We start from the raw sequence: 25257 nt of genomic DNA, 5'->3' as shown, positions 1-25257 counted from the left end.
TAAACAGAGGAGGTCCACATTTTACTCATTCATTCCTTGGAATGGACGGGTTTCATTGTGGCTATTTCGCTTCACCGAAAGGACAGCAAACCCTTGACCTTAGGTTTTCTGTATGCCCCCCTCACAGCCTTGGCTTTAATGTTTGTCATACAGAGGCTGTGTGGGTCAGTGGATGGAGTATGTACTGGTCTTGATCCAGGGAATTCCAATCCTGTCTCACAACAACCTTGCAAGGTAGGCTCAGCTCTGAGATGGTGACTGGCCCCAAATCACCCAACCAGACTCACAGCGAAGTGGAAATTTGAACATGGCTGTCCATGGTCCTAGTGCGACTGCTACATCTCAGTGATTCTCACCTCCTGACAGGTGTATCTGACACAGAGTGAAATACACATCTGCCAGTCACCTTCAGCGGCATTATCTATCCTTCCCAGTCTGGTGTCATAGGCAAATTTGATGAGCATCGCTTCAATTCCTTCATCCAAGTCTCTCAGAGAATCCTGGGCACTGCAGTTTGTTAAAAGTTGCTGGAAACTGTAACTCTGTGAACGGCAAACTGCACTGCCCAGAATTCACTGAGCAGGGAAATGTAGCATCAATGCACCCAGAGTGAGATGTATCCGACCGAGTCATACTCAGAGTAGAGACACTGACTTATTATATGGAATAAGCCCTCCCATCAGATGTCAAGGAAATAAACAACTATCTGACTTTTAGAAGACATCTGAAGGCAGCCCTGTTTAGGCAAGTTTTTAATGACTGATGTTTTAATGTATTTTAAATATTTTGTTGGAAGCCGCCCAGAGTGGCTGGGGTATAAATAAATAATTATTACAGTATTACTGCATTGTTATTATTATTATTATGGTGCTGTGGGTTAAACCACAGAGCCTAGGGCTTGCCGATCAGGTCGGCGGTTCGAATCCCCGTTGCTCAGTCCCAGCTCCTGCCAACCTAGCAGTTCAAAAGCACGTCAAAGTGCAAGTAGATAAATAGGTGTGCAGCGGGAAGGTGTGCTGCTCTGGTTCGCCAGAAGCGGCTTTGTCATGCTGGCCACATGACCTGGAAGCTGTACGCTGGCTCCCTCGGCCAATAATGCGAGATGAGCGCTGCAACCCCAGAGTCGGTTATGACTGGACCTAACGGTCAGGGGTCCCTTTACCTATTATTATTATTATTATTATTGTTATTATTATTATTATTAGAGTTCATTTCTGTTAATGGGTACCATTAGTTGGACCAACCCATAACTTTCAGGAATTGCTGCTGGTGTAATAAGCATATTTGAATGGCAAATATATGCTCTCAGGCACTAGTATTTTAAGACCAATGTCTCTGGATCCCACAAGAGTGGCTAGCAATGCTATTCTCTGTATGCATAAAAGAGGCACCAGCTAGGAAATGGATATAAAAATATAAATGTTTTTAATAAGAAACCTGTCCATGGAACATGGATGAATATTTCCAATTACCTGTGGAGAAACAGATGTATTTCCCCTTCCTCTCTCGGCGCTGCCCAGAATATATAAATGACATCCCTCTACCAGAAGAGGTACAAAATGAATAGCAGAAATAAACAAATAGGCAAGCACTGGGGAGGTTGAGTGGAGAACTGGATTTGGACATTTTTCAGCTCCAAGATTCATGCCCTGGTGGAAATTCAATATTTTGCAGCCCAGGAGGACCGATCATTTAAAAAACCTATCTTTCTTCTAGGCATGCCATTGTTTTGCTGCAAATTGTCCTGGGTTTTACCATTACGTTTCAGCTAAAATTATATAGTCATGAGCAAAAACATTCCACCAGGGATCTTTGCTTTGAAAACAAACAAACCCAAAACAAAGTTCTACAACTTATGCTGAAATTGTTTGTGTTTGTGTTTGTGTTTGTGTTTGTGTGTGTGTGTGTGTGTGTGTGTGTGTGTGTGTTTACGATTGGATAGATATGTTTTGGGCACAAAACAATTGTTCCCATAGTTTGGAGAACCAGTGGTTTCTAATTCCCTGATGGATAGATTCTGCGTAGACAGACAGACAGACAGAGACAGACGGACAGAGAGAGAGAGAGAGAGAGAGAGAGAGAGAGAAATATTTCCTTTCTCAATTTTAAAACTGAGTGCTTGAGCTAGCAAATAAATTATAGGCAAGTTTCTACTTCCAAAACCTGAAACCTTGTTGCTATTTGGACAATGTGTTTTTTTAAAAGAAAAGAAAAGAAAAAGAAAATCCAGTACTTTGTGAATAATTTGTCCACCTCAGCCTCTCTTTTAATTGCAAAGTATTGGAAGAAAACAAGTCTACCTGAAAGGGATAAATGGAGTAAAAGTGTCTGTCAAACTTTGGTAATGGTGAAATGACTCACTATAATAGACTCTGGGAAAACAGACTGTCTACACTTACAGATACCTTTTGCACTTGAACAGAATTAAAATGTATGAAGGAGTATGTGTGATTTCTTTTCTATTTTTCTTTTATAAAAAGTGGGCATGGCAGCATGCATTAAGGGGGGGGGAGGCTACTCGCTTAATCTTCACAGTTGAAATTTTATAGAGATTTGCCAAAATTATCAAGGTGTGTCTGTTTAGAGAGTAAGGTTACATACAATCCAGCATGCTTAAGGTGATTAAAACAATTAAGCTGAAGCACACCTGAAATTGATTGCCCCCCCCCGAATTATAGCAAAAAGCATTAGCAATGAGTACAAAAAAGAACTTCTAATGATATGTGGATTTTCAGCAGCGTTCTTGTGCAAGTGCCATAATGTTTTAGAATTAGGCAGGATGCCATAAAGAACTTTATATCCCAAGCTTATAGGCAAGCGTGAATAAATGCCCTTATTAACTCCAGGGGGTGCTTTGCTACTTTTTTAAAAAAAACTTTGCTATTATTTGTGTATGTGTGTGAAAATGCTTGACACCTGAAGGCTCACGCAGTAGAAATAAAAAGCAGGCATCCGTAAATAAATTTTACATTATGTTGATTTGAGTGTGAAAGTTGCACATTTTCCTGACTCAAGTGTTTCCTTTTCTTGTCTGTGCAACAAACATCTGAGGAAAACAAAATATCCTGATAGGGTAGAGTTGTGTGTATGTGTTGCTTTCTAAACCGATGCAAAGAAACATAGTGAGATGATCACTCCAGTGTTGCAGTAGCAGATGAGAAGACTAAAAAGAAACGAAAACATACGGTAGCACATTTTTCAGTGTATAAGACAAGGTTATTTTATTTTAAAAATGGGGGTGGTCTGATACACGGATAGTGGAGAGGTAGAATGGGCGATTGGTGGCTGCCGCAAGCAGGAGATTGTCAGCGGCATTTTGGTGGGTGATTGGTGGGTGGGGCAAGGGCTGCTGGCTGCTGCAGCAATTGGTCGGGCGATTGGTGTTTGCTTTCGGCGAGGGTGCGGACAATTGGTGGCTCCGTCGATGTGCGTGCGATTGGCTGTGGATGTCCTGCAATCTCCCCCCCCCCAAAAGCTCAACAACTCCGGGCAACCTCCCCCCCCCTTTTCTCAATTTGGGGTACACGGGAAAATACGGTAATTTAAACAAAATGTGTGAGCGTCAGGGGCATGGGGTTGGTTGTTAGTAACAATGTCACAGTCCAAGACATGCCCCTATTCGTGCTTGCTAGGTACAGTCGTACCTTGGAAGTCAAACGGAATCCGTTTAGGATGTCCGTTCGACTTTCAAAATGTTTGAAAACCAAACTGTGGCTTCTGATTGGCTGCAAGAAGCTACTGCAGCCAATCAGAAGCCACTGAAGACCCATTGGACGTTCGGGTTCCAAAGAACATTCGCAAACTGGAACAATCACTTCTGGGTTTGCGGTGTTTGGGAGCCAAAACGTCTGTGTTCCAGGGCTTTTGGAATCCAATGAATGAGTGTTCTTAGAAAGTCATAGCTTACAGGGGATGGTCCAAATACATTTGGCAGGCTTCTTCTCTGCAGACAAGTCCCCAGTGTGTGGACAGAGTGAGGGCAGGTCCAGCAATGCAGTGGTGGGAATGTGGCCTATTATGATTATGATTATGATTATGATTATTAAAATTTGTATACCGCCCTATTCTTGCAGGTGTCAGGAGAATTCACACGATTTGAGTACCCTTTTTCCATGACAGAACAGGGCTTACATATTATATTCAATATGCAGATTTAATGTGTCTGGCTTTTTAAAGTAGCCCTGGAGTGGGAGGTGATCTGGACTCCATGGGATGGGCAGCTAATCCTCCCCCTGCACTTCAGTCCCAGTGAAATCACCCACCAAGCTTTGGTCTGTAGGAGGGAAGCTGTCAGTGGTGTCAATGCGCAGCTTCTCTTTCAGATCAAAGAGAAGAAGAGGAGGAAGAAGAGTTTGGATTTGATATCCCGCTTTATCACTACCCGAAGGAGTCTCAAAGCGGCTAACAATCTCCTTTCTCCTCCTCCCCCACAACAAACACTCTGTGAGGTGAGTGGGGCTGAGAGACTTCAGAGAAGTGTGACTAGCCCAAGGTCACCCAGCAGCTGCATGTGGAGGAGCGGAGACACGAACCCGGTTCCCCAGATTACGAGTCTACCGCTCTTAACCACTACACCACACTGGCTCTCAAGAGCAGCTTGGGTGGAATGCTTTTCATTAGGGCTGTGGTACTGAGGAAAGGAGTAACACTCCTGAACTGTTGTTCCCCAGCTGATGCTATCCTCAGTGGATGCTGTTCAAGAATCCTCTAGACACAATAAATATTCTCGTACATGAGGTGTAATGTGTAGTTCGGCCCTTATTTGCCTCAGATGTTAAGTCAAAGATACTTTGGAGTTTCTCTTAAAAAGAAGTTGTGTGCCTTTTTGTGGTATTGTTGTTTTTGCTGTTATTTCGACATTTTCTAATGTTAAGTTGTAAGGGGCTCTAAGACTTGTAGAGTCATCACTGGGATGTCATGTTCCGACAGTTACTTTGAGGCAAGATGCCTCATGACATCCTACTCACTTTACAACAACAGTATCATGGGCAAAAATTAACGGGGCATTTGCTTAAGAGTTAATACACTCACTTAAACTCCTTAGTTTTGTCCAAATAGCTTTCATTTAAGAAAATATTTTTTTCCCTCACCTAGTTCTAATTAACCTCTTATGCGGTGTTTCAGTCTCTGCTGTCTCGCTATATAGACGCAGGATCGACATACTGTATTCACACTAGCCGAGACCTATGACTGCACATTCACTTTGGGTTACCACAGCAACTTGTCGGAAATAAAGTTCTTTCTTCTTTTTGTTTTGCTTCCTCCCTTGAAGAGCCCGAGAGGGACCACCATGTATAGGAACAAGAGAGATTACAAAAGCTTCCCCCTAACAAAAGAGCCATGTTATGTTGTTCTTACGCCACAAAGGGTCACATCAATCCTTCTTTCTTGAAATACACTGAATATTCCCAAAAGCTAATAACTCATACAGAAGAGAAGTCTCGTCTCTGTCAGGGATGTGCGAAAGCCTTTGCCACAAGCCACTCTGAGAAGTGGGTGGTCCTCTGCCACATACTTCAGTTTGTTGGAATGGATGTCATCACAAACCATAGGTAACACTAATCATCGCTTGCAAACCTGCCTCAAACCAAGCTTGCTTATGTTGGCTTGTAGCTAAGCTGATCACAACTCATGGCTTGCCTATTTGGACACAACACCTAACTGTGGTTATGTTTCTATAATTATGGCCTGTCATTACATCTGATCAGAGCCAATGTCAGCTTGGGCAACTGAATTTGCTGTTGACTTTGGCTTACTTCTATATCTATTGACCATAGCTTGGATTTAACTAGGGTTGCACCCTAATGTTGATTTCCCTGACAGCAATTAAAAAAACTACATTATATATAGCACATTTCATGAATTTTATTTATGACAGATGGATTCTTCTAGTGCACTCATGGTGATGGTAATCCGAATCCGGGGTAGTGATAAGAATCCCATGAAATAGTGCAAGTTGAGAAATAGTGGATTGCTCAGTGAGTTTCTTGGCTGGATAGAGATCGGAAGCCAGATCACTCTAGGACGCTGGTCTGAAACTCCATTACAACACATTGGCTCTTGAAGAACATCATATGCATGATCTCTGCAATCCTTACAACATTCCTGTATGGTAGACTGGCATTATCACCCTCATATTGTGAGAGTGGGGGAATATGAGGCTGATGAAATCTGTGGTGTGGTTAGGTAGCTTCGGACTTTGGATGCAAAGGTCTTGCACTGTTTGGATTGGTGGTGGTTGGTGCCTGTTAGGGTTGGTGGGGCAGAAGATAAGGAGGTCAAAGGTAGGTAAAGTCAGAGCCAATGATAGGCAGAGCCAACTAATTCTAGTTTTGCTCCTATCCTTCACCCTACTGAGAAAAGAGCAACACTGAGTGAAGAGCGACACCCTATATAAGAGGAGGAGGAGCAAGCCGAAAGCCAATGCTACCTTCTGGACTGCTTGCTTATAAGAAGCGAGATAGATGAAGGCTAGCTGAGGACCAACTAAGGTCGATGGGGCGGTGACCCCATTCACCCTAATAGTCCAGACCCCGCTGCTTTGGATGGAACATGTATTACTGCACTTAATTCAAAATTTGGTAAGCCAGTTCTGTTGTGGTGCTGTGGGGTTCATGCTCATTCTGCTGAATACAGCCTGGACCTCTAACCCAAAATTCCTGTTCCGATGGCATCAATAGATGGAAAAGCAGCTTGTCGAAGAGCACAGTTACACATGATGGTGGCAGATCGAGGTCTTCATAAACAAAGCGACTAAATTTGAGTGTCTGAACATGCTGAACTGTTTATACGGTTAGCCACTTTATAATGGCAAGAGATCTGTTTTCAAACAAAGAAATAAACGAAAACTGGGGAAAGCAGAGCAAGAGAATACTGTTCTTCTCCCACTCACACCCACATCCACTCCACAAGGTGTTTTCTCCCTTTCAGACTAATTTCCCACCCAGTGAATTTGTGCCAGACATTGTGCAGCTCAGACCATTAGCCATTCTGCAACACCACGTGGAGAAGTGTTGTGGGCAAGGAATGCATATAATCAAGTGTACACACAGTGGAACAGACACATATATTTCATTTCATGTGGTTATGTCTTGTGTACATTGTTCCCTCCCTCTAATAAATATGTGACCTGCGTAGGTAACTTGGCATATGTGAATTGATCCAGTGAGATCCAGCAGGATCCAAGCTTAAGGTAAAGGTAAAGGAACCCCTGACCATTAGATCCAGTCGCGAACGACTCGGATTGCGGTGCTCATCTCACTCACTCTGTTGACCGAGGGAGCCGGCGTACAGCTTCCAGGTCATGTGGCCAGCATCACTAAGCTGCTTCTGGCGAACTAGAGCAGTGCACGGAAATGCCGTTTACCTTCCCACCGGAGAGGTACCTATTTATCTACTTGCACTTTGACGTGCTTTCGAACTGCTAGGCTGGCAGGAGCAGGGACCGAGCAACGGGAGCTCACCCCGTCGTGGGGATTCGAACTGCCGACCTTCTGATTGGCAAGCCCTAGGCTCTGTGGTTTGGACCACAGCGCCACCCATGTCCCGGATCCAAGCTTATTCAGAGGTAATTCCTAATTAATTCCATGGAATTTATACCCAGATATATGTCATTTCCAACAAAATGGTGGTGGGCAACGTTTGCAGAAAACTGCTTGTGCAAGTGTAGTGTAACACAGAAATCACAATCACACCTGTCCACAGCTCTCTCCTTACAATGCACAGAGTCAGTGCAAACTGACTTAGAGGCACCATAGAAAAGAGTTTCTGCCCCTAGAAGCACAATTCAACAAGACTTTCTTTGCTAGATTCTGGAACATTATATGGCACTTCAAATAAATTCAGAAACAGCTGCAGTGTTTTTGTTTATTAAGTGTGTGAAAAGGGATTTGATTTTTTTTCTGACTCATCTGCTTTGCGACAGTCTTCAGAAATTCATTCTTTTTGTCTGAAAACTGCTTCGTAGTGACATAATTACTCAGAGTTATGTAATTTGCAAAGAAACACCAGTGCTTTTTGTAACTTCGCAGTGCATTAGAAAGCCGAGCAGCGATGTGATGTGCAGCATGTTTTATGGCTAAAAGTGATATAATTGTATCCAGATGCAACAATTTGGTTGCGCAGAGGGATTGCTTATACAAACCGAGAATTAAAACCAAGGGGCACACAATTCACCACCCATTGAAATAAAATGCAAAACTTCCTCTGAATGTGAGGGGTGTAAACTGCTGCTATGATGTTGCTATAATTGGGTGGCTTTTTTGTTTGTTGGGAGAATTTTAACTCCTCACTCTTTCATACAAAAGGGTGGAGGCAAGAAACCCAACAAAATATATTCTTTCACCACAGAGGGTTACATTCAATGGGACAGTCGGACTAAGGTTCCACCAACACAAGGATTTTTCCTTGCCTGACAGAGACTTCTCTACCTCTCCTTCCTCTAAATCTGTTCTGGGTTTCCCCCCAACCCCCCAGAGCAGAATTGGCAATGGCACAACGTACACATGGGTGGAGAGAGAGGAGAAGGTGGAAACCCCTTTGTGCTATCAAAAGGTTTGTTGAATGCAGCAGTATTTTATAACAAAGTACAGGATGCGTGTGCACTTTGGATAGCCTAGTGTGAACACAGATTAAAAAACCAGCTTTGGAAATGCAGTGAGTGTTGACGGGAGTGAGAATGCAGCCTAAGTATGGCTTCACATCCAGCAAAAACACACCACTTCCTTCCTTCCCACCCACCCTCTTCCAAGACGAAACTGTCTCACTTCTCTTTTTCCTCCCACATTTTGGACGTATTATAACTGTTCTCAATATATAACCTTTCGGTTGCTCCTTCAGCATTGTCATCACCCCAGGCTTTCTACACAGTGCCCTCATCCAGCCAGCCTTCCCTCGAGAGGGTGACTCTCTGCAGCCATTGCCTCCCACATCAGTTTTTCCACAACACAAATCCTTCTTTGCCTCTATCTGAAAGGATGTGCGGAGGGGGTGGGGTGGGGTGGCAGACAGCTGCACTTAATGAGACATCTCCCTTAGGCCCCTTTGCCTGAGGCGGAGGTGGGGAAGCTTTCACTCCCTTGATTAATCATTTCTTTGGGGGGTCAATGGGAGGCAAGGAGGAGGAAATGTATCATCCCTTCTCAGCCTGTCTGTGAAATCATGCAGATTTCTACTCAAGGCTGCACTCCTGTGAACACGCAGCAGCAGCCGACAGCAGTAGAGGCTTCTCTGCTGAGTACTGAGAGCTGCACACCTGTACTATTCACAAGTTTCAATTGCAGGTGAGTGCTGGTCTTTTTTCATTTTTTTGGATGCTTCAAGCCAAGCTTCATATTTAGTAAAAGCCCTGTGGGGCTCTCCTCCAGTTCTTGTTTCTGTTTTTCTATCATGCATAGGTGCAAACTTCTGGAGGCCGAGGTCTCCTTGTCCGTCCGTTCCCCCCCCCCCCAATAAAATATTTGAGGAGACCAGACCAGTCCCCCAAGTTAATGGGCATTGCCACTCAAATGGTGTGCACCATGTCATGTGATCAATTACATGGGGCGGCGCTTCCCTGCCGCCCCAATTATGTTATTCAAGTTGACTCCCCTGCTATCATGCAAGGAACTGTACCTCAGTGAGGAACAAGGGTAAGGATGAGTGAACCCATTAAATGTAATTCAAGGCCTATCCAAGACATTTTAGAGGAAAATTTAGAAGGACATTTAGAGGAATATTCAAGTGACCTAATCAATATGGGCCAAGATTGTGTTTGTGTTCATTTCATTAAGCCATATGCTCGGCTACATTCGGAAATTCAGCTAGTGCAGAATTCAGCGGCCAGGTTGCTCACCAGAGGAAGACAGTTTGAGCATATTACACTGATCCTCATCTGACTGCACTGGCTACCAATTAGTTTCTGGGCTCAATTCAAAGTGCTGGTTTTGACCTATAAAGCCTTAAATGGTCCAGGACCACAACACCTCAAGGACCGCCTCTTTCCATATGAACCTACCCGGACCCTGAGATCATCTTCTGAGGCCCTTCTTCATGTGCCCCCTCCTTGAGAGGTCCGGAGGGTGGCAAGACGAGAATGGGCCTTCTCTGCAGTGGCTCCCTGTCTGTGGAATGCTCTCCCCAGCGAAGTTTGCCTGGTGCCTTCATTATACACCTTTAGGCGTCAGGCAAAAATACTGACATCCTGTGACCTTTTAAAATGTGTTTTTCGGGGGGTATTGGGTTGTTGTTTTTATTTTTATTAGGTATTTTGTGGTTTTATATCTTGATTTTATTCTGTGAACTGCCCTGAGACCCCCGGGAATAGGGCGGTATATAAATTCAATACATCATCATTCTGGATTCTGGCCCTGGGTTAAATCCACTGACTGGCACATTGCCCTTAATGGCAACTTCAGACCCACCACCTATGATGGCCTGCCTCTGCTGCTGTGGCCCACATGGACACATGGTTCAGAGCTAGGAATTATGTGCTGCTCCTCCTCCTCTTCCTTTGCACAAGCTCCACTCCAGCAAAGGAAGAAAAAGACTTCGCTGGCATAAGAGTGCAAAAGCGTTAAGAGCATTTAAATGCACGCTTGTGGAAACTCATGGAAACATGTTGACCGAATAGGGCAAGCCCCACATCAGCACCCATCAGCACCCCTGGGGCAGGCACTAGGCCCTCACCATTCTGGCAGGGTGCCTTTTACAGCTTGCTTCCTAGCAAGTGGCGGCTGCTTGGGTCTAGCTGCCGTTTCCAAGGAGTATTGTGGGAAATATGAATGGTGACTAGACCCAGCTGTCCAAATAAGCCCACCGTGACCGGGATCCACGGGTGGACGCAGGATCCACCGCCAGCGGGCGCTTTGGAACGAGGTCCTCAGACATACAGCCGGCTCTGGAACAGGATTTCTATTATGCAGCTTCTTAAAACTATCGGAGACGCCTTCTGTGTGCGGCTGCTGCTTTGTTTTCAGGCTGCCGCTCCTGGAAAGGATTGTCGTAGGAAGTGCTAGAAGAGTATCTCTCTCTCTTTTTTCTTGCTCTCTGGACAGATCTGCCCCGCCCTTTCCAGCTGTTGCGAAGGCGGGGAGAGAGAAAAGAGTTTGGACTCTCTCTCTCCCTTTCCGGAACAGCCCCAATAGTGTAACGCGAGCGCGCAAAGCTGCGCCACGCTCGGCTTTTTCGACGCCCGTCCATACTCAGGACTGGGTCGAAACAAACACGCGCGTGGATGCTGCAAACTCGCCGCTTGTTCGACAGGCAAACCCGCTCTGCTCCGGAGAGGGAAAACAATCGCTGAACTTATCTTCGCCAAAACCAGCTGCAGTTTGCTTGCAAGGAAAACCTCTTGGGGGGAAATGAACCCTCCTCCTTGGCATCCTATTCTCCCCCAGGACTAGAAACTTAAGGATGGCCGAGATTGAGGAAAACGCAAGCAAGGAATCCGCTGCTTTTCGTCGCTGCTTCCGATCTCACCCGCCAGTTTCTCAGTTACGTTAAATAATAATAATAATACGCCACTGTTTTCTACCGATATCCGACCGATAGCTGATCCACGCAGCGGTCGCAGGAAGGGACTCTCGGGGAGTGGTGGGCTGCTTGCTTGTCTCCCAGTTTCCTTCCACTTGTTGCATTGGGGCAATCGGAAGCCACCTTTCGCGCGCTCAGCCAACCGCCCTTTTGCGTGCGTGTTTTGCAACAAGCTCTTTGCCCTGCCTGCGAAGTATTTCGGATTCTTCGGAAGCTCAGATTGCAAAAAAAGAGAGAGAGAGAGAGAGAGAGAGAAAGGGAAGAGTTTTTAACGCGCGCACACACCACGTACTAAGGCGCTGCTCCGTGGCGTTGGTTGGGCCGTCGTTGGATCCTCGCCGTTGCCTCGAGTAGTGTCCCCAAAGCGAAAAGGGGCCGGTTGGCTCGACTGCAACTCTCCGGGCGCGATCCCGTGCTGGTGGACACACAGGAAGGCAAGTGGAAGCGAGGAGGAGCCGGAGGAGGAGGGCGGAGACCTCCCACTTTCCCGGGCCAAGAGCGCAGAGGAGGCGCCCGGCCGCTTTACGCGCAGCTCCGAGGGGAGCGCGCCTGGCCGAAAGCGACACCGCCTAGCCCTGCGATGGCGGGTTCCCGTCCTCTCCACTGAATCGGCGCGCCTGGGAGGACGGAGGCGGTCCGCTCCCGTCCAGTCCCCGGCCGGCGGAGGGGTTATGCGGCGGGATGGCCTCGGCCGTGTTTGAGGGCACCTCTCTGGTGAACATGTTCGTGCGCGGCTGCTGGGTCAACGGCATCCGGAGGCTCATCATCAACCGGCAAGGCGACGAGGAGGAGTTCTTCGAGATCCGCACCGAGTGGTCGGACAGGAACGTGCTCTACTTGCACCGCAGCTACTCGGATCTGGGCCGCCTCTTCAAGCGCCTGCTCGACTCCTTCCCCGAGGATCGCCCCGAGCTGTCACAGTCCCCCTTGCTCCAAGGTTGGCACGGGTTTCCCCGCTCTCCCTCTCTCCCCTCTCCACCTTCTATCTCTCTCCCTCGTTTTGCTTTACGCTCCTTGCCTCGTCTCCGTTAACTCGGAAGGGAGTTGAACTAAAATCAGAGCGGAGCTTCCTCCCTCCGAATTGGGGAGAGGTGGGGGTGGTCCTCTTCCTCTAGTTCCCCTTTCAATCCGCTGCTGGTGGGTTTCACTACGAGCATGTGCAGAGTGCCTTTCTAGCTGCAGGGCAGGATTACAGCCAGGAGTCGGACTACGCCCTAGGTCCCGAGTTCCATTTTCCAGCAGGAACATAGGAAGGGAGATAAGGAAGAGAGTGGAATGGGTGGGGATCCAATAGCCAGGCTTAATTGGAGGCGAGGGTCCTCAGGGATTGGCTGCAGGGCTGCTTTGACTCCTGGGATGTATGGGATGCTTTGTACAGAGTGCCTCTGAGCATGTGCTAAAGTAACTGCTGATAATGAGAAAAGTAACTGCTGATGATGACGACGGTGTGAACCCAGATTGCGTACTGTCTTTGCCCCTTTAATCCTGTGGACTCTCATCATGCATATAACACTAGGGGTGCGATTGCTAGAATTAACTCTTAAAACTGCTGTAGCTCTGATAGCTGCTGTATGAGGAACTGCATTTATCTGGACCTGTCTGCTCTGCTGGCACTTTGGCATGCTTTTAGATGACACTTGTGCCAAATAAGAAGCACCACGTTGATCACTGATAGCCTTTTCGACTCCCAGTGCTGATCTCTGGCCCTGTGTACGTTTGTGAGTGTTGGGTTGTGCTGATTCAGCAAATGACATCAAATGTGTGCAAACAGTCTTTGGACATGCCGATAAGTGAGTCAAGTCACTAGCCTGAGATGAAGGTATCTTGCCCAGTGATCTGTGGCAGAGGCAGGAGGCCAATTTGTAGAGCATCCTATATCTTGCGAAGTGTAGGAGGACTGATTGGTCCATTCTAGTCTACTGTAGTCTTTCAGATTTCTAAACCTTCCAGTCTTAAAGACTCCAGGCGGGTGATTGACTTGGCACCAATATTAATAAGTATAGGCAGCAACCTAAGAAATGCCCCATTTCCACCCAGCGTATCTTAGTTATCTCAGATGGCCTAGTCTCAGAGTGGGGTGTGAATGATGTTGGAACTTCAACATTTGCAAGGCTCCGGGGGAAGGGAGTCAGACAGCTGTGGTACAGTGCCTGGAAAAACCTCTCTCCGTTTTTGATAGGCAGGCGGCTTGTGCCTAGGGATGGCCTAGGGATGGCAGTACAGATGTTAGTATCGTAGATTGATCTCCAGAACTATGGGGCATTGGCCCTGCACGTTCAACGCTGAGTGACTCTTCCAAATAATCAGGAAGGAACAGCCCCACAGGAAGTTGTGAGGCTGTTTTGACAAGTGACAATTATACAGAGTTATGCATTTCCCGACTGCAATTCAGAAGTAATAACTATGTTGGCAAGTTTTACATTTGGTTTTGAAATGGCTATGGCTCTCTCCTGCATTCTGTTCTACTTCCTTGCAAATGTGTGGTAAATAATGGACAACAAACCCACCCACCCACCCACCCCTGATTTTGGATTGTATCGGATGCTATTCTTACCCAGAATTGATCCACTGAATTTAATGAACATGGCTAGCTTAGGCCCATGAATCTCAGCAGGTCTGCTCAGTTAGTAGAGCATGAGACTCTTAATCTCAGGACTGTGGGTTTGAGCCTCACTTTGGGTGGAAGATTCCTTCATTGCAGGGGGCTGGACTAGATGACCCTTGTGGCCCCTTCCAACTCTATAATTCTATGATCTATGAACTAAGAACCCATCTTTTCAATTGTACATTCATAATTTCTGCTCATGATCGTATATGGAGTCAATGTTGTTTGTGCCTGCAAAAGTTCTGGTGTGGACATACTGCTTCTTTTCCAAATGGTACATGTCTTGTAGTTTCTCGTAATTTTTTATACCACAAATGTTTCAGGGGTGGGAGGGGAGGGCAATTTGGCGTCGCTTTTGCTGTGCTAGATTGCAAGCGTGCCCCTTCAGATGGCAGTCACGCAGCAAAGTTGGGGATGAATCTCAGGACAACTAATAAAGTGGAATGATTTGTGAATGGGCACAATTATTGTGTCCATAACACGTTGCAGAACACACCTTCCCCCCCCCAAAAAAATCCAGTCTGAAGGGTCACAGTATCTGAGAGTCTAGCACAGCACTTTTAATTGATGCCAACAAATTGCAGTATTTACAAAAATAAAATAAAATGCATTTTTCATAAATGCAAAGATGATTGATCAACACTTTCAATACATAAGCCACTTTTATCCTTGCAACAAGTCTGTGAGCTGTCACTGCTGTGATACAGCACCTTGATCCTCTGCTGATGACGTCCCAAGTGCAACAGGGTTGCATCATAAACTAAGGTTCATTAATTGTGTTGAGGACTCTTTAAAGTGAAGGGCAAAAGAAAATGAAGGAGAAAGGCAGGCTTGGGACTTAAGCATGTGAATTATAGTATTAGTCATTTTTTGCCCAATATAACTGATGGCATATGCATGTAATTACTATCTGGAATGAAGTATACCTCCCCCCCCCCAGTACAGTAGAAAAAGTGGTTTTACGGCAACCTTATAGCCAATCTATGCACATAATGAAAAGCACATAATAAACACTTCTGGAATTGTACCACTTTAGAAAAATTGGCATGCATGAAAAACGACACTTGCTTAGATTCCCTTTTGCTGACATTCTCACTTTTTATGCACTGGAAGTTTGGGATGTAGAAAAGGACTCCCGTGTGTTTTCTGAAATTCACTCCCACTGCAAGCTTTCCTAGGCATGTGGGTTGTCTTTTTAGCTTTGCTTTCTGTGAGAAATAGCTGCTTGCCCATAACAGAAAACTCAGTGCTCCAAGGAGAATGCTTTGCTTTAGTATTTTTTTTATTGTTGTTGCTATTCTTGGCAATTGTTTTAGGGGAGTCAAAAAGCATAGCTGTGCCTTACATCTCAGTTTAAGGCTGTGCGTGCACACCATACATTTAAAATACATTTTAAGCGCATGCACCTCCCAAGAACCCTGGGAACTGTAGCTTATTAATGGTGCTGGGAACTGTAGCTCTGTGAAGTTCTACTCTAAAACTGTAGTGTGGTGTAGTGGTTAGAGTGTTGGACTAGAACCTGGTTGACCAGGGTTCGAATCCTCCCTGCCTTCAACCACGAAGCTTACTGTGTCACCTTGTGCCTCTCAATCTAACCTACCTCACAGGGTTGCTGTGGGGAGGGGAGAAGCATGTATGACACCTTGAATTCCTTGGAGGAAAAGGTGGGGTAAAAGTGAAATAAATAAGAAGTTTTTCAGGAAAAGCAACAAGGGTCAGCTGGGGTGGGAAAATGCTGCAAAGTGAATGGTATTGGCTGTCCCCTGTGTGACACTGCATCAAGCCATACAGTATATATATATGCATATGCCAGCTGGATGTCAAGAAGAAAAGTCACGTGGAAACACTGGGCAGGCAGTAGGGGATCTGTTGTCATCGTTTGGCTCTGATTGCTGGGAAACTGAACTGGGCAATCAAACTCTATGTACACAGGCTGCACCTAGACACTGCAGGAGACTCTGAGTACAATTGCAGGCAGGCAAGGGAAAGAGAGGCACAGAGAAGAGCCTGGATGGCTGCCTCTCCTTCATCAAACTTCAAAACAGGGACTGATCTACTTGGACAGAGGAACTCAGAGTCTGCTGAAGGTTTTACTGGATGCTGTTGCAACTAGGACGGCAAAAGAAAAGAATCTGGCAGTCTCACCCTGTGCTATGTGTCGCCATCTTATAGAGAATTTCATATTTGTAGTCGTGATGGCCATAAATATCCCATAAGCCAGTGATGGGCAACCTTTTGAGCTTGGTGTGCCAAAATTCGCCAAAAAACCCCGAGCATAACTCAGGTGGCATGTCACTTCGAGAAAAAACACCATAATTTTGCGATATTTATAGTTTAAATAACAAAAATGTATAATTGTAATATATAACTGTATTTAATAAACCAAAAACTAATTATTTAACCAAACCAAACCAAAAACCCCTTATTTATCACAAAGTGCCCAGAGTTGTTGAGCTTTTTGGGGGGAGCTGCTGACCAAAGTTTTGGAGGTTTTTTTTGGGGGGGGTGCCCCAAAGGTGCTGCACTTTTTTTGGGGGGAGAGAACAGAAATAAAAGACGAATAATACCTTCACTGGAACTAAAACGCAGCATCGACATAGTCTGCCAAAGTGCCAGAAAAAACAGCACAGAAAGGGTTAAAAAACCAATCTCTGGCTACCAGCAGCAGCAACAACAACAAAAGGATCTGGGTTTTAACAGCGGAGACAAGCTGTAGGAGGAGCAGGAAAACAAATGGGGGGGGGAACAACGGCAACAGCGCGAATGGGCCGATGGGGCGCGTGCCAGCAGTGAGGGCTCTGCGTGTCACGTCTGACACGCGTGTCGTAGGTTCGCCATCACTGCCATAAGCAGTGTCTGAAATTGGACAGGCGCATTTTGCATCTGACTTTCGATCACTTGCAACCCAATGAAGATGCCTCATTGCCAGGGTGGCGTCTGACGTCTCCACCACCTGGAGGTGCATGTCTGGGGATCCTTGGATCTGGACTGTTTCCACACACTAATACCCCAGCCTGTAGAATCCTGTTCGTTATATTTTATATGCACAGTCAGAATGAATTTCTGGAACCAACATGCTTTTTCTGAGCAGCCTGAGCAGGAGCAGTCATCCTTAAGAGAAAGAGGTTGGAATCGGCCAATATGTATGTGTGGACTGTCCCTGGATCATGGGACTTTTCTTCTTTAAGTTCTCAAAGCTCTTAACATTAGCTCAAGGTTGCCATCTGAATTAGCCAGATGTTCAACTGAGACTCAATCACAGTCAGTCCAGCATTCAAAAAATTAGACGCTAGAGCCGCCTTGCCCCCAAAGGGCAACTAGGCATTCTGTTTTGGTGACCGCAGCCTTGGTTTAAGGAGTCATTTGGCACCTAGCTTATATATCTGAGTTTCTAACACTGCCCATAAGCCTCTAGTAAAGGGACCCAGGTGGCGCTGTGGGTTAAACCACAGAGTCTAGGGCTTGTTGATCAGAAGGTCGGTGGTTCGAATCCCTGCAACAGGGTGAGCTTCCGTTGCTCGGTCTCAGCTCCTGCCCACCTAGCAGTTCGAAAGCACATCAAAGTGCAAGTAGATAAATAGGGACCGCTCCGGTGGGAAGGTAAATGTTGTTTCCGTGTGCTGCTCTGGTTCGCCAGAAGCAGCTTAGTCATGCTGGCCACATGACCCGGAAACTGTCTGCGGACAAACGCTGGCTCCCTCGGCCTATAGAGCGAGATGAGCGTCGCAACCCCAGAGTCGGACACGACTGGACCTGATGGTCAGGGGCCCCTTTACCTTTACCTTTAAAGCCCGCTGGACAGCACTGATTTGAAGCCAGGCTACATATTTTAGACACTTCCATGGAAACAACCCTGAGATGAGTTTATGCTCACATTCTAAGCCAGAGATGTGCCCTTCCAGATGTTACTGGACTGCAGTTCCCATCAGCCGCAGTTAACATGGCCATTGGTTGGGGATTGATGGGAGCTGCGGTCCAGTGGCATCCAGCGTTCACCTCTGTGCAAATCCATTCAAGTTAATTCCACCAAAACTCGCAAGCATATGATCCCAGGCAGGCCGTGATCGCTCTCAGCTCCACATGTTCCTGGAAGTCACCTTGCACTGAGGCCACTGTGCAAAAGAGCCTTGTGCATTAAATAATCAATATAGAGAAATCAAGGGGTGTACATGGATGTATGAAGTGGCCCCAGGTCACCCAGCCATAGGTGGCTAACCAGCCTACTGAGAAATTCCTCAGCCAGCTTTTCTGTTCCTTTTTGGCTCGTGGACCATAGAAGCTGTGGCATGCTCTGCCGGTGCCAAGCTGTATTGCCTTCAGCTACCGTAACTTCTCCATCTTTCCCTAGGTCTTTAAACTAGTCAAGTTTCCTCACTCTCTGCCTCGAATGGAATCCTCCCCTAACCACCGCTACTGCTCCCACCCCCTCAAGTATTTGTACTATTTCATTCTGCTCTGCTTCTGCCACTTAAATCTTCACTGCATTGTTTTGAGGCTGTTGTTTCCTTTTGGTGATCTTGGAAATGTGAAGTTGTTTCCACATTGGTTTGTGCTTTGCTGGCAGCCGGAGGGAGGGAGGAATTTGGCTGAGACTCACTGTCCTGACGCGCCCCCTGCAGACAGCTCTGGAGCACTGCCGCTGAGACCTGGAGACGAACCCAAACGGGTTTGTTTTTCTAAAATACTTTGCAAGCATTCTTGCTGTTCTACCATTTGCACATCAGATTGTGGGTGTGTATTTGGTCTCCTTGGGGGGGAAAAGTCTTATTTGCCAGTGAGTTGCATGCGGCCTCATACCATGTACTATCATCGAATAGTGCCGTAGGTCTGTTCACTTTGCATGTAAATTCAATCCCCAGCAGCTCCAGGTAGAGCTCAGAAAAGATGCCTGTCTGATATCCAGGACAGCTGCCACTACTGCTCAAAAGTACAACTCTGCTACCCTGGAATTTGAATTGTGACTTTTTGCCACAGCAGTTAAGGAGTCAACTCGACAGAGTACTACAATGTTTTCCTGGATAGTTGAAGTTAGGGCTGCCATACGTCCAGATTTTCCCGGACATTACCTGGATTTCAAAGGTGGAATTGACGGCTGAAGGGAATTTCTGAAAGGTGGTCCTGGAACATCATGGGTTTTTTTTTGGCGTTCTTCCAAAAAAGAAAAAATCTGGCTCTTCCATAGTAGTGAAGAGCATTCATTTGTACATATGCATTAGGCTGGTCTACAGGTTTCTCCTTGTTTCCTGGCTGCCTGTAACTTTGTTAAAGCAAAACAAGCGTTTCCAAAGGCAGCGGCTGCTGTTGCTATGCTGTGGCAGTAAAGATAGTTTTGCAATTGATGTGCCACATCAGCTGTGACACATTTTATTGTCGGCAGTGTCAACAGTGCATTAACGGAGCCTGCTCAGAATCTTTGTCCAGCAAACAATGGCTCTGACTCTTTAATTATCTAGCTGAAAGTAAGTTTTTGGCTGCCTCGTTCTCCTTTGCAAGGAGTTGTTGTTTTTAATATGGCATGGGCTGTACACCCTGGCAGTGCGGCTTGCCGAAAAAGGAGCCAGTTTGTATCTTTTGTTATGAATTACTTGCTTTTAAGCGCCCTGGTAAAAAGATCTTATTGATGTGTTGCCAATCATTTTGAATTTACTGGGAACAAGACAATAGTTATTTTAGCTTATTTACGTTGTCACACGGTTACTTGAATACGTTGACTTTGTAACTAAGCCAGGCTTGCAAAACAACGTCACAGAGGTTACTAGTCCTCCTCCTCCTCCTCCTCCTCCTCCTCCTCCTCCTCCTCCTCCTCCTCCTCCTCCTCCTCCTCCTCCTCCTTTAAAAAAAGCTAGCTGTGTGCCCACTATATTGCTAGGCTTGAGTTTCCTGAAATGGAAAAAAGAGAGAACAAATGTTTAGAAAGCTTCAATGCAGAGTTACTTGGATACAATCTTTACTCACATTACAGTCATACCTTGGGTTACAGACGCTTCAGGTTGCGTCCTGTGCCGAACCTGAAAGTACCCAAACGGGTTACTTCCGGGTTTCGGTGCTCGCGCTCGCGCATGCGCAAAAATGCTAAATCACAACCTGCACGTGCGCAGACGCAGTACTGCACGGATCACGTTCGCAACCCGAGCGTCCACTGTCCTAGTCTGAGGTAAGCTATCAAAATCTACAATATTTGCTGTGATGTGCAGTTTTTAGTGACCGCCTGAATTCTGCTCCAAATTCTGATGAAATTCAACTCCCAAAGATACAGCGGCATTCTCAGGGGCAGGATTTGGCAATCCTAGATGGAGAAGGAAGTTCTCTGTCTCCAGAGTGAAATATTCCTCTCCCTTGTCGCATCCAGGGCTCCCCTAGATGACCTGTTTACGGGGCAGTAAATCCAGATTTGTTTGCACAAAGCTTACCTACTGGTTGGACTGTGTCCAATCTTTTTTGAGCGTTTGCTCTGATTTGTTTGCAGGGAGGTGATAGGATAGTGAGCATTCATCCTGAATCCATTCTATCCATTCTGATTTGTTTGTGTGGTGGTTATGCACCTTCCTATTAAGCAACTGTTTACTCCATCCTTTTCACTGTGTCCCCCCATCACTTTCCTTACTGTACAAAGTCTGTTGCTGGTTTTTTTAAAGGGAATTTGTTGCACCAGGACAACAGAGTGCTATCATCCACTTTAATGCTGCAAACCTAAATTCCCAATATGCACTTGAATCCATCCTGCAAAACACCAACAGTCTAGAGGTGACCTTAGAGCAGTGTTAGAAACTCAGGTATATCAGCTAGGCGCCAAATGGCACATTAAACCTACGGTAGGTTACCGATCACCACAACGGAATGTTTATTTACTGGGGGTTGGACTAAATGACCCTCGGGGTCCCTTCTATGATTCTGTGAGTTGACATGCATTGCTTGACTGCAGCTTGCTCTTACAACAATTCACTTGTCCCAGTATGCAAGAAGCAGAAACACACACAGGGGAAATGGAAATGGCATTAACTATGGACTAAGGCAGAGGTCTTTAAACTGTGGTTGCCAACCTGTCGGCCAGAAATCTCCACGTAGTTGCAATTGGACCCGCTCCAGAAGCAAAATGCGCCTGGCTAATTTCAAACACTGCATTAGAGATCCCTTAGGGCAACCATGGTTTCCCATGGTTAGGATTGCTCCTTTAGTATATAACTTTGCCCCTGCAAAGAGGAATTGGAAGGGGACATAGTATGAGATTACAGTTGATGGAGGACATGTAAATTTAGCACTTCCCTTTCTGTACACTGGACTGTTAACTTGGTGAGAAGAAGTCACCTGACTTTCCAGTGAGTGCAGATAATACAGAAGTGGAGGAATTCTGCCCCGAATCTCCTGCCAGAGCAAACTACAGCTGTTTTGAGAACTTGGGTGCAAAAACACATCCATAAAATGCAGCAGTTGAGCATGAAACTCCATTTGTGGATATTCATTCCTCGTCGATGGATCCGAATTAGAACTTAAACAAATATTCAGACCCCATTTATATAATGACCAACTGCTACAAATTTTCACTTGTGCATTCCAGTCAGGCAATGTAGAATGCTGTGTTTTATTCGGAATTCATTTCTTTGCTATTCCGTCACTCAAAATTAATTCAGTGAGCTGACACTGTGTCAACATACTCAGTTTCCTCTCTTCCAATTAGAAGAGTTTTGGCACTCACCAAGGAGACAGAAGAAAGCCAGTGAAATTCTGGGTTTATGAAGTCCTCGGTTAAATTGGCACGTGACCATTAAAACAATCTTACTGTCTGGACCAATGCTTCCTCCATCAAATTACCCTACCCATTAAGTTTCAGCCTTGACAGAAAATGTCCTAGTGTCTTTGACAGCGATGAGAAGCGGCTGCTATCGAAGTATCCAATTGCTGAGATACAGTACTTGGGTCATAGAAATGCACCTTCCTCTTTACAAAACTCCTACTGTGTGTAGTACTTAAATATAATCATGCATTCACATTGTATATTTAATGTATTTTTAATCTTTTGTTGGGAGCCACCCAGTGTGGCTGGGGAATAAATAAATAAATAACAATTAATAATAGGGCGGTGAATCTGCAGGCCTCGCTTGTCTCCTGCAGCAAGATCTCATGTGTCCCCATGCACGGAATACAAGTATCTGCTTTTGTTTCCCAGTTCATAGCAGGATTCTGTAAGGTTCTGTGTGAACAGTGCACCTGTTCCATGCATGCAGGATGCCTAGCGCATGCAAAAGATTGGATCTGGGCAAAGAGTGCGCATCTTACCTGATTTAACCTTGCTGAAGAGAAGCACCGCTATCACTCCACAGCAAAGCTTTCGTCATGCCTTACCTCTCCCCCTGGCAGCAAATCTACCCCCCCCTTTCAGTTAGCTGTTCCTGGTGCTTGCAGGAACATCCCACTATAACAGGGCTGGAAAATCTCGAGTCCATGGACCGATGCCGACCTGCCAGGCCATTTCCCCAAACTCTGCCCACCAGCTGATAGGTGAGAGCCGGGCAGGGTTTTATCCCGTTGGGAACAGGATCTCATAGCCTAGGGTTTACTCTTCTTCCATCAGCTAATGAGCGAAAATTAAAGATCAGAGTGAGGATTGGCACAAGTTTGGGGGAAAGCAGGGGAGGCCTGCAAAGGCTTTTGCAGGTTTATTCCCTCTTTCCTTTGAAGTTCCTTCGAAGTTCTTCCCTTCGAAGAGGGAGTAGGCTTGCAAAAGCCTTTCAGAGTCCCATCTCAATCCAGTCTTAAAAGAAATGCAAGATAAGCCCTGGTAGATCCAGGGCCGTTTTAAGATTATTTGGCGCCGTGGTGCAAGGATCCCTCCGGCGTCCCCCCCCCATGTTTCCCTCCGGGCGGGCAGCAGCTGGAGGGCAGCTCCTCCAGTGGGACGGCTCTGGGAGTGGCATGGCATGGTGGAGGTGGGCGAGGGTGGCGCTGTCAGAGGGGCTGGAGGGCAGCAGAGAGGAGGCTCCAGGCACGGTGCAGCATGGCGGAGGCGGACGAGGGTGGCGAGCTGATGCCGGGAGGCACCGCGTCCAGCCTCCGCCTCTTCCCTGGCACCCTCCAGAACTTGGCGCCATGGTGCCACTAGCCCCTATGGCTAAGATGCCCCTGGGTAGATCACATCTAAGGTCCATCTACTTCAGCACTCTGTTCTCACTGCATCTGACCAGATGCCTATGTGATGCCCCCAAACTGGACCTGTTTGCAGCATCACTTGTGATTCTCATCAATTTATATTCAGAGGCGTACAGCGGAGGAGGAACATAGACATCATGTCTAGTGGGTACTGATAGCCTTATCCTCCATGAATTTTCTTTTAAAGCCATCTTGACCATTCTAAGGATCAGCTGTGGCACCCCTTTCCTAATTTCATTTTGGTCACATGAATGCTTGATCGCAACTCAAAACTACGGACTTCACAGCTTTCCAGCTCTCTGTACATTTAAGGTAGGCAACAGGGCATGTGAAAAGCAATTGGAAATTGTGTATATGTCTGTACATGTGCACACATGTGTTGGACATGGGTGGCGCTGTGGTCTAACCCAATGAGCCTCTTGGGCTTGCCGTTCGGAAGGTTGGCGGTTGGAATCTCTGCAATGGGATAAGCTCCCGTTGCTCTGTCCCAGCTCTTGCCAACCTAGCAGTTCAAAAGCACACCAGTGCAAGCAGATAAGTAGGTACTGCTGTGGCGGGAAAGTAAACGGCGTTTCCGTGCGCTTTGGTTTCCGTCACAGTGTTCTGTTGTGGAAGCAGTTTAGTCATGCTGGCCACATGACCTGGAAAGCTGTCTGCGGACAAATGCCAGCTTCCTCGGCCTGAAAAGCGAGATGAGTGCCGCAACCCCATAGTTGCCTTTGACTGGACATAACCATCCAGGGGTCCTTTACCTTTTACCTTTACCTACCTTGCAAGTATATAAATGATCATAGCAAAAATGATATGGGAACCTATATAATCCACAGGGCTCTGTATCATGGAGTTCTCTAAATATGTTGCAGAACTATGGAATTAGGTGGGATTCTGCATTTTCAGAATCTCACCTTTAAAAGAGCAAGGGTTTTTTGCCCAGAAGAGGGACGTGAAGCTGATGTGGTGTTTCTCATGATTAGGGGATGACTTGGCGCCACAGTAAGTTTGACTAAGCGTGATGACATTAAACATAGTTCCTCACACTTCTGAAATTATATGTAATAGAGGAGGCTATGAGGTATGGAAGAAGTTTGCAGTTTCAAAGACAGCTGTTAACTGTAATTTCCTATGACAGCTGTAAATGCTGTAATCTTCTTCCAGACAAAATGCCCACAGAGAACAACACAACTCTCTTCTTGCTCTTTCAGCAAGTTTTACCCATGTAACAATGAAGTTGGGTAGCATTTCTCATGTTTGACAGTTTGGAGACGGATACTCGTATATGTCAAAGCAGTTTTATTCTTTCTAAGCTATCTGACCAAAGGGTGGCTAATTTTAGGTACTTAATATAAGAAGACCTCTGGGGGGTTTGTTTGTTTTTTGCTCACAGCTTGGGAGATTGTTTCTCTTGGAAGATTGTTTCTACTAGGGAGTAAACTTGGAAACAAATTTCAGCGATTTGCTCGTAAAGATGTCACTTTATTATTTTGTAACTATATGAACGCTACAGCTATCATTTCCCCCTTGAAGTTCATCATTGTTTTGAAAGTCTGGTCTAGGGGGTTGGACAGTGTTCTCGAAGCTACCAACATGAGTTTGACCAAACTGCGGGAGGCAGTGGAAGACAGGAGTGCCTGGCATGCTATGGTCCATGGGGTCACGAAGAGTCGGACACAACTAAACGACTCAACAACAACAACAACAGGGGGTGATGACCCTCCATACCACATGCCTCATTTGGCCTGTGCAGCCATTTCTACCAAACACTTTCCACCTGCCAATTGTATGATGTAATTTGATGTCGCCAGTCAAGAAGGAGTGTTGCAAACAAATACACTTGCCACTTATTCTTTCCGAGGGGATTTGCTCACTGCTGCCATCAGCTTCACTGATGCCTATATGTGTGCACTGCAATCCTAAATAGGTTTACTCAGATGTAAGCCCCTTTGAGCTCAGTGAAACTTACTTCCTGATAGATGAGCTCAGGACTGCATTCTTAGCTT

The 25257-nt window shown here is 46.1% G+C and overlaps 1 protein-coding gene across 1 annotated transcript in view; it reads left to right on the top strand.

The window, feature by feature from the left end:
* The first annotated feature begins 7506 nt into the window (after positions 1–7506).
* The window catches only part of PXDC1 (PX domain containing 1), a 38413-nt gene continuing 20662 nt past the window's right edge, over positions 7507–25257 (top strand). The window contains exon 1 of the mRNA XM_035126385.3: positions 7507–12448. Coding sequence (XP_034982276.1) covers positions 12193–12448 — 256 coding nt within the window. The 5' untranslated portion in view covers positions 7507–12192. The remainder of the gene's footprint in view (positions 12449–25257) is intronic.

This window comes from Zootoca vivipara, chromosome 8, assembly GCF_965207765.1.
Source record: "Zootoca vivipara chromosome 8, rZooViv2.hap1.1, whole genome shotgun sequence".
NCBI classification, from domain to species: Eukaryota; Metazoa; Chordata; class Lepidosauria; order Squamata; family Lacertidae; genus Zootoca; species Zootoca vivipara.
This window is presented reverse-complemented; position numbering and strand designations above follow the sequence as displayed.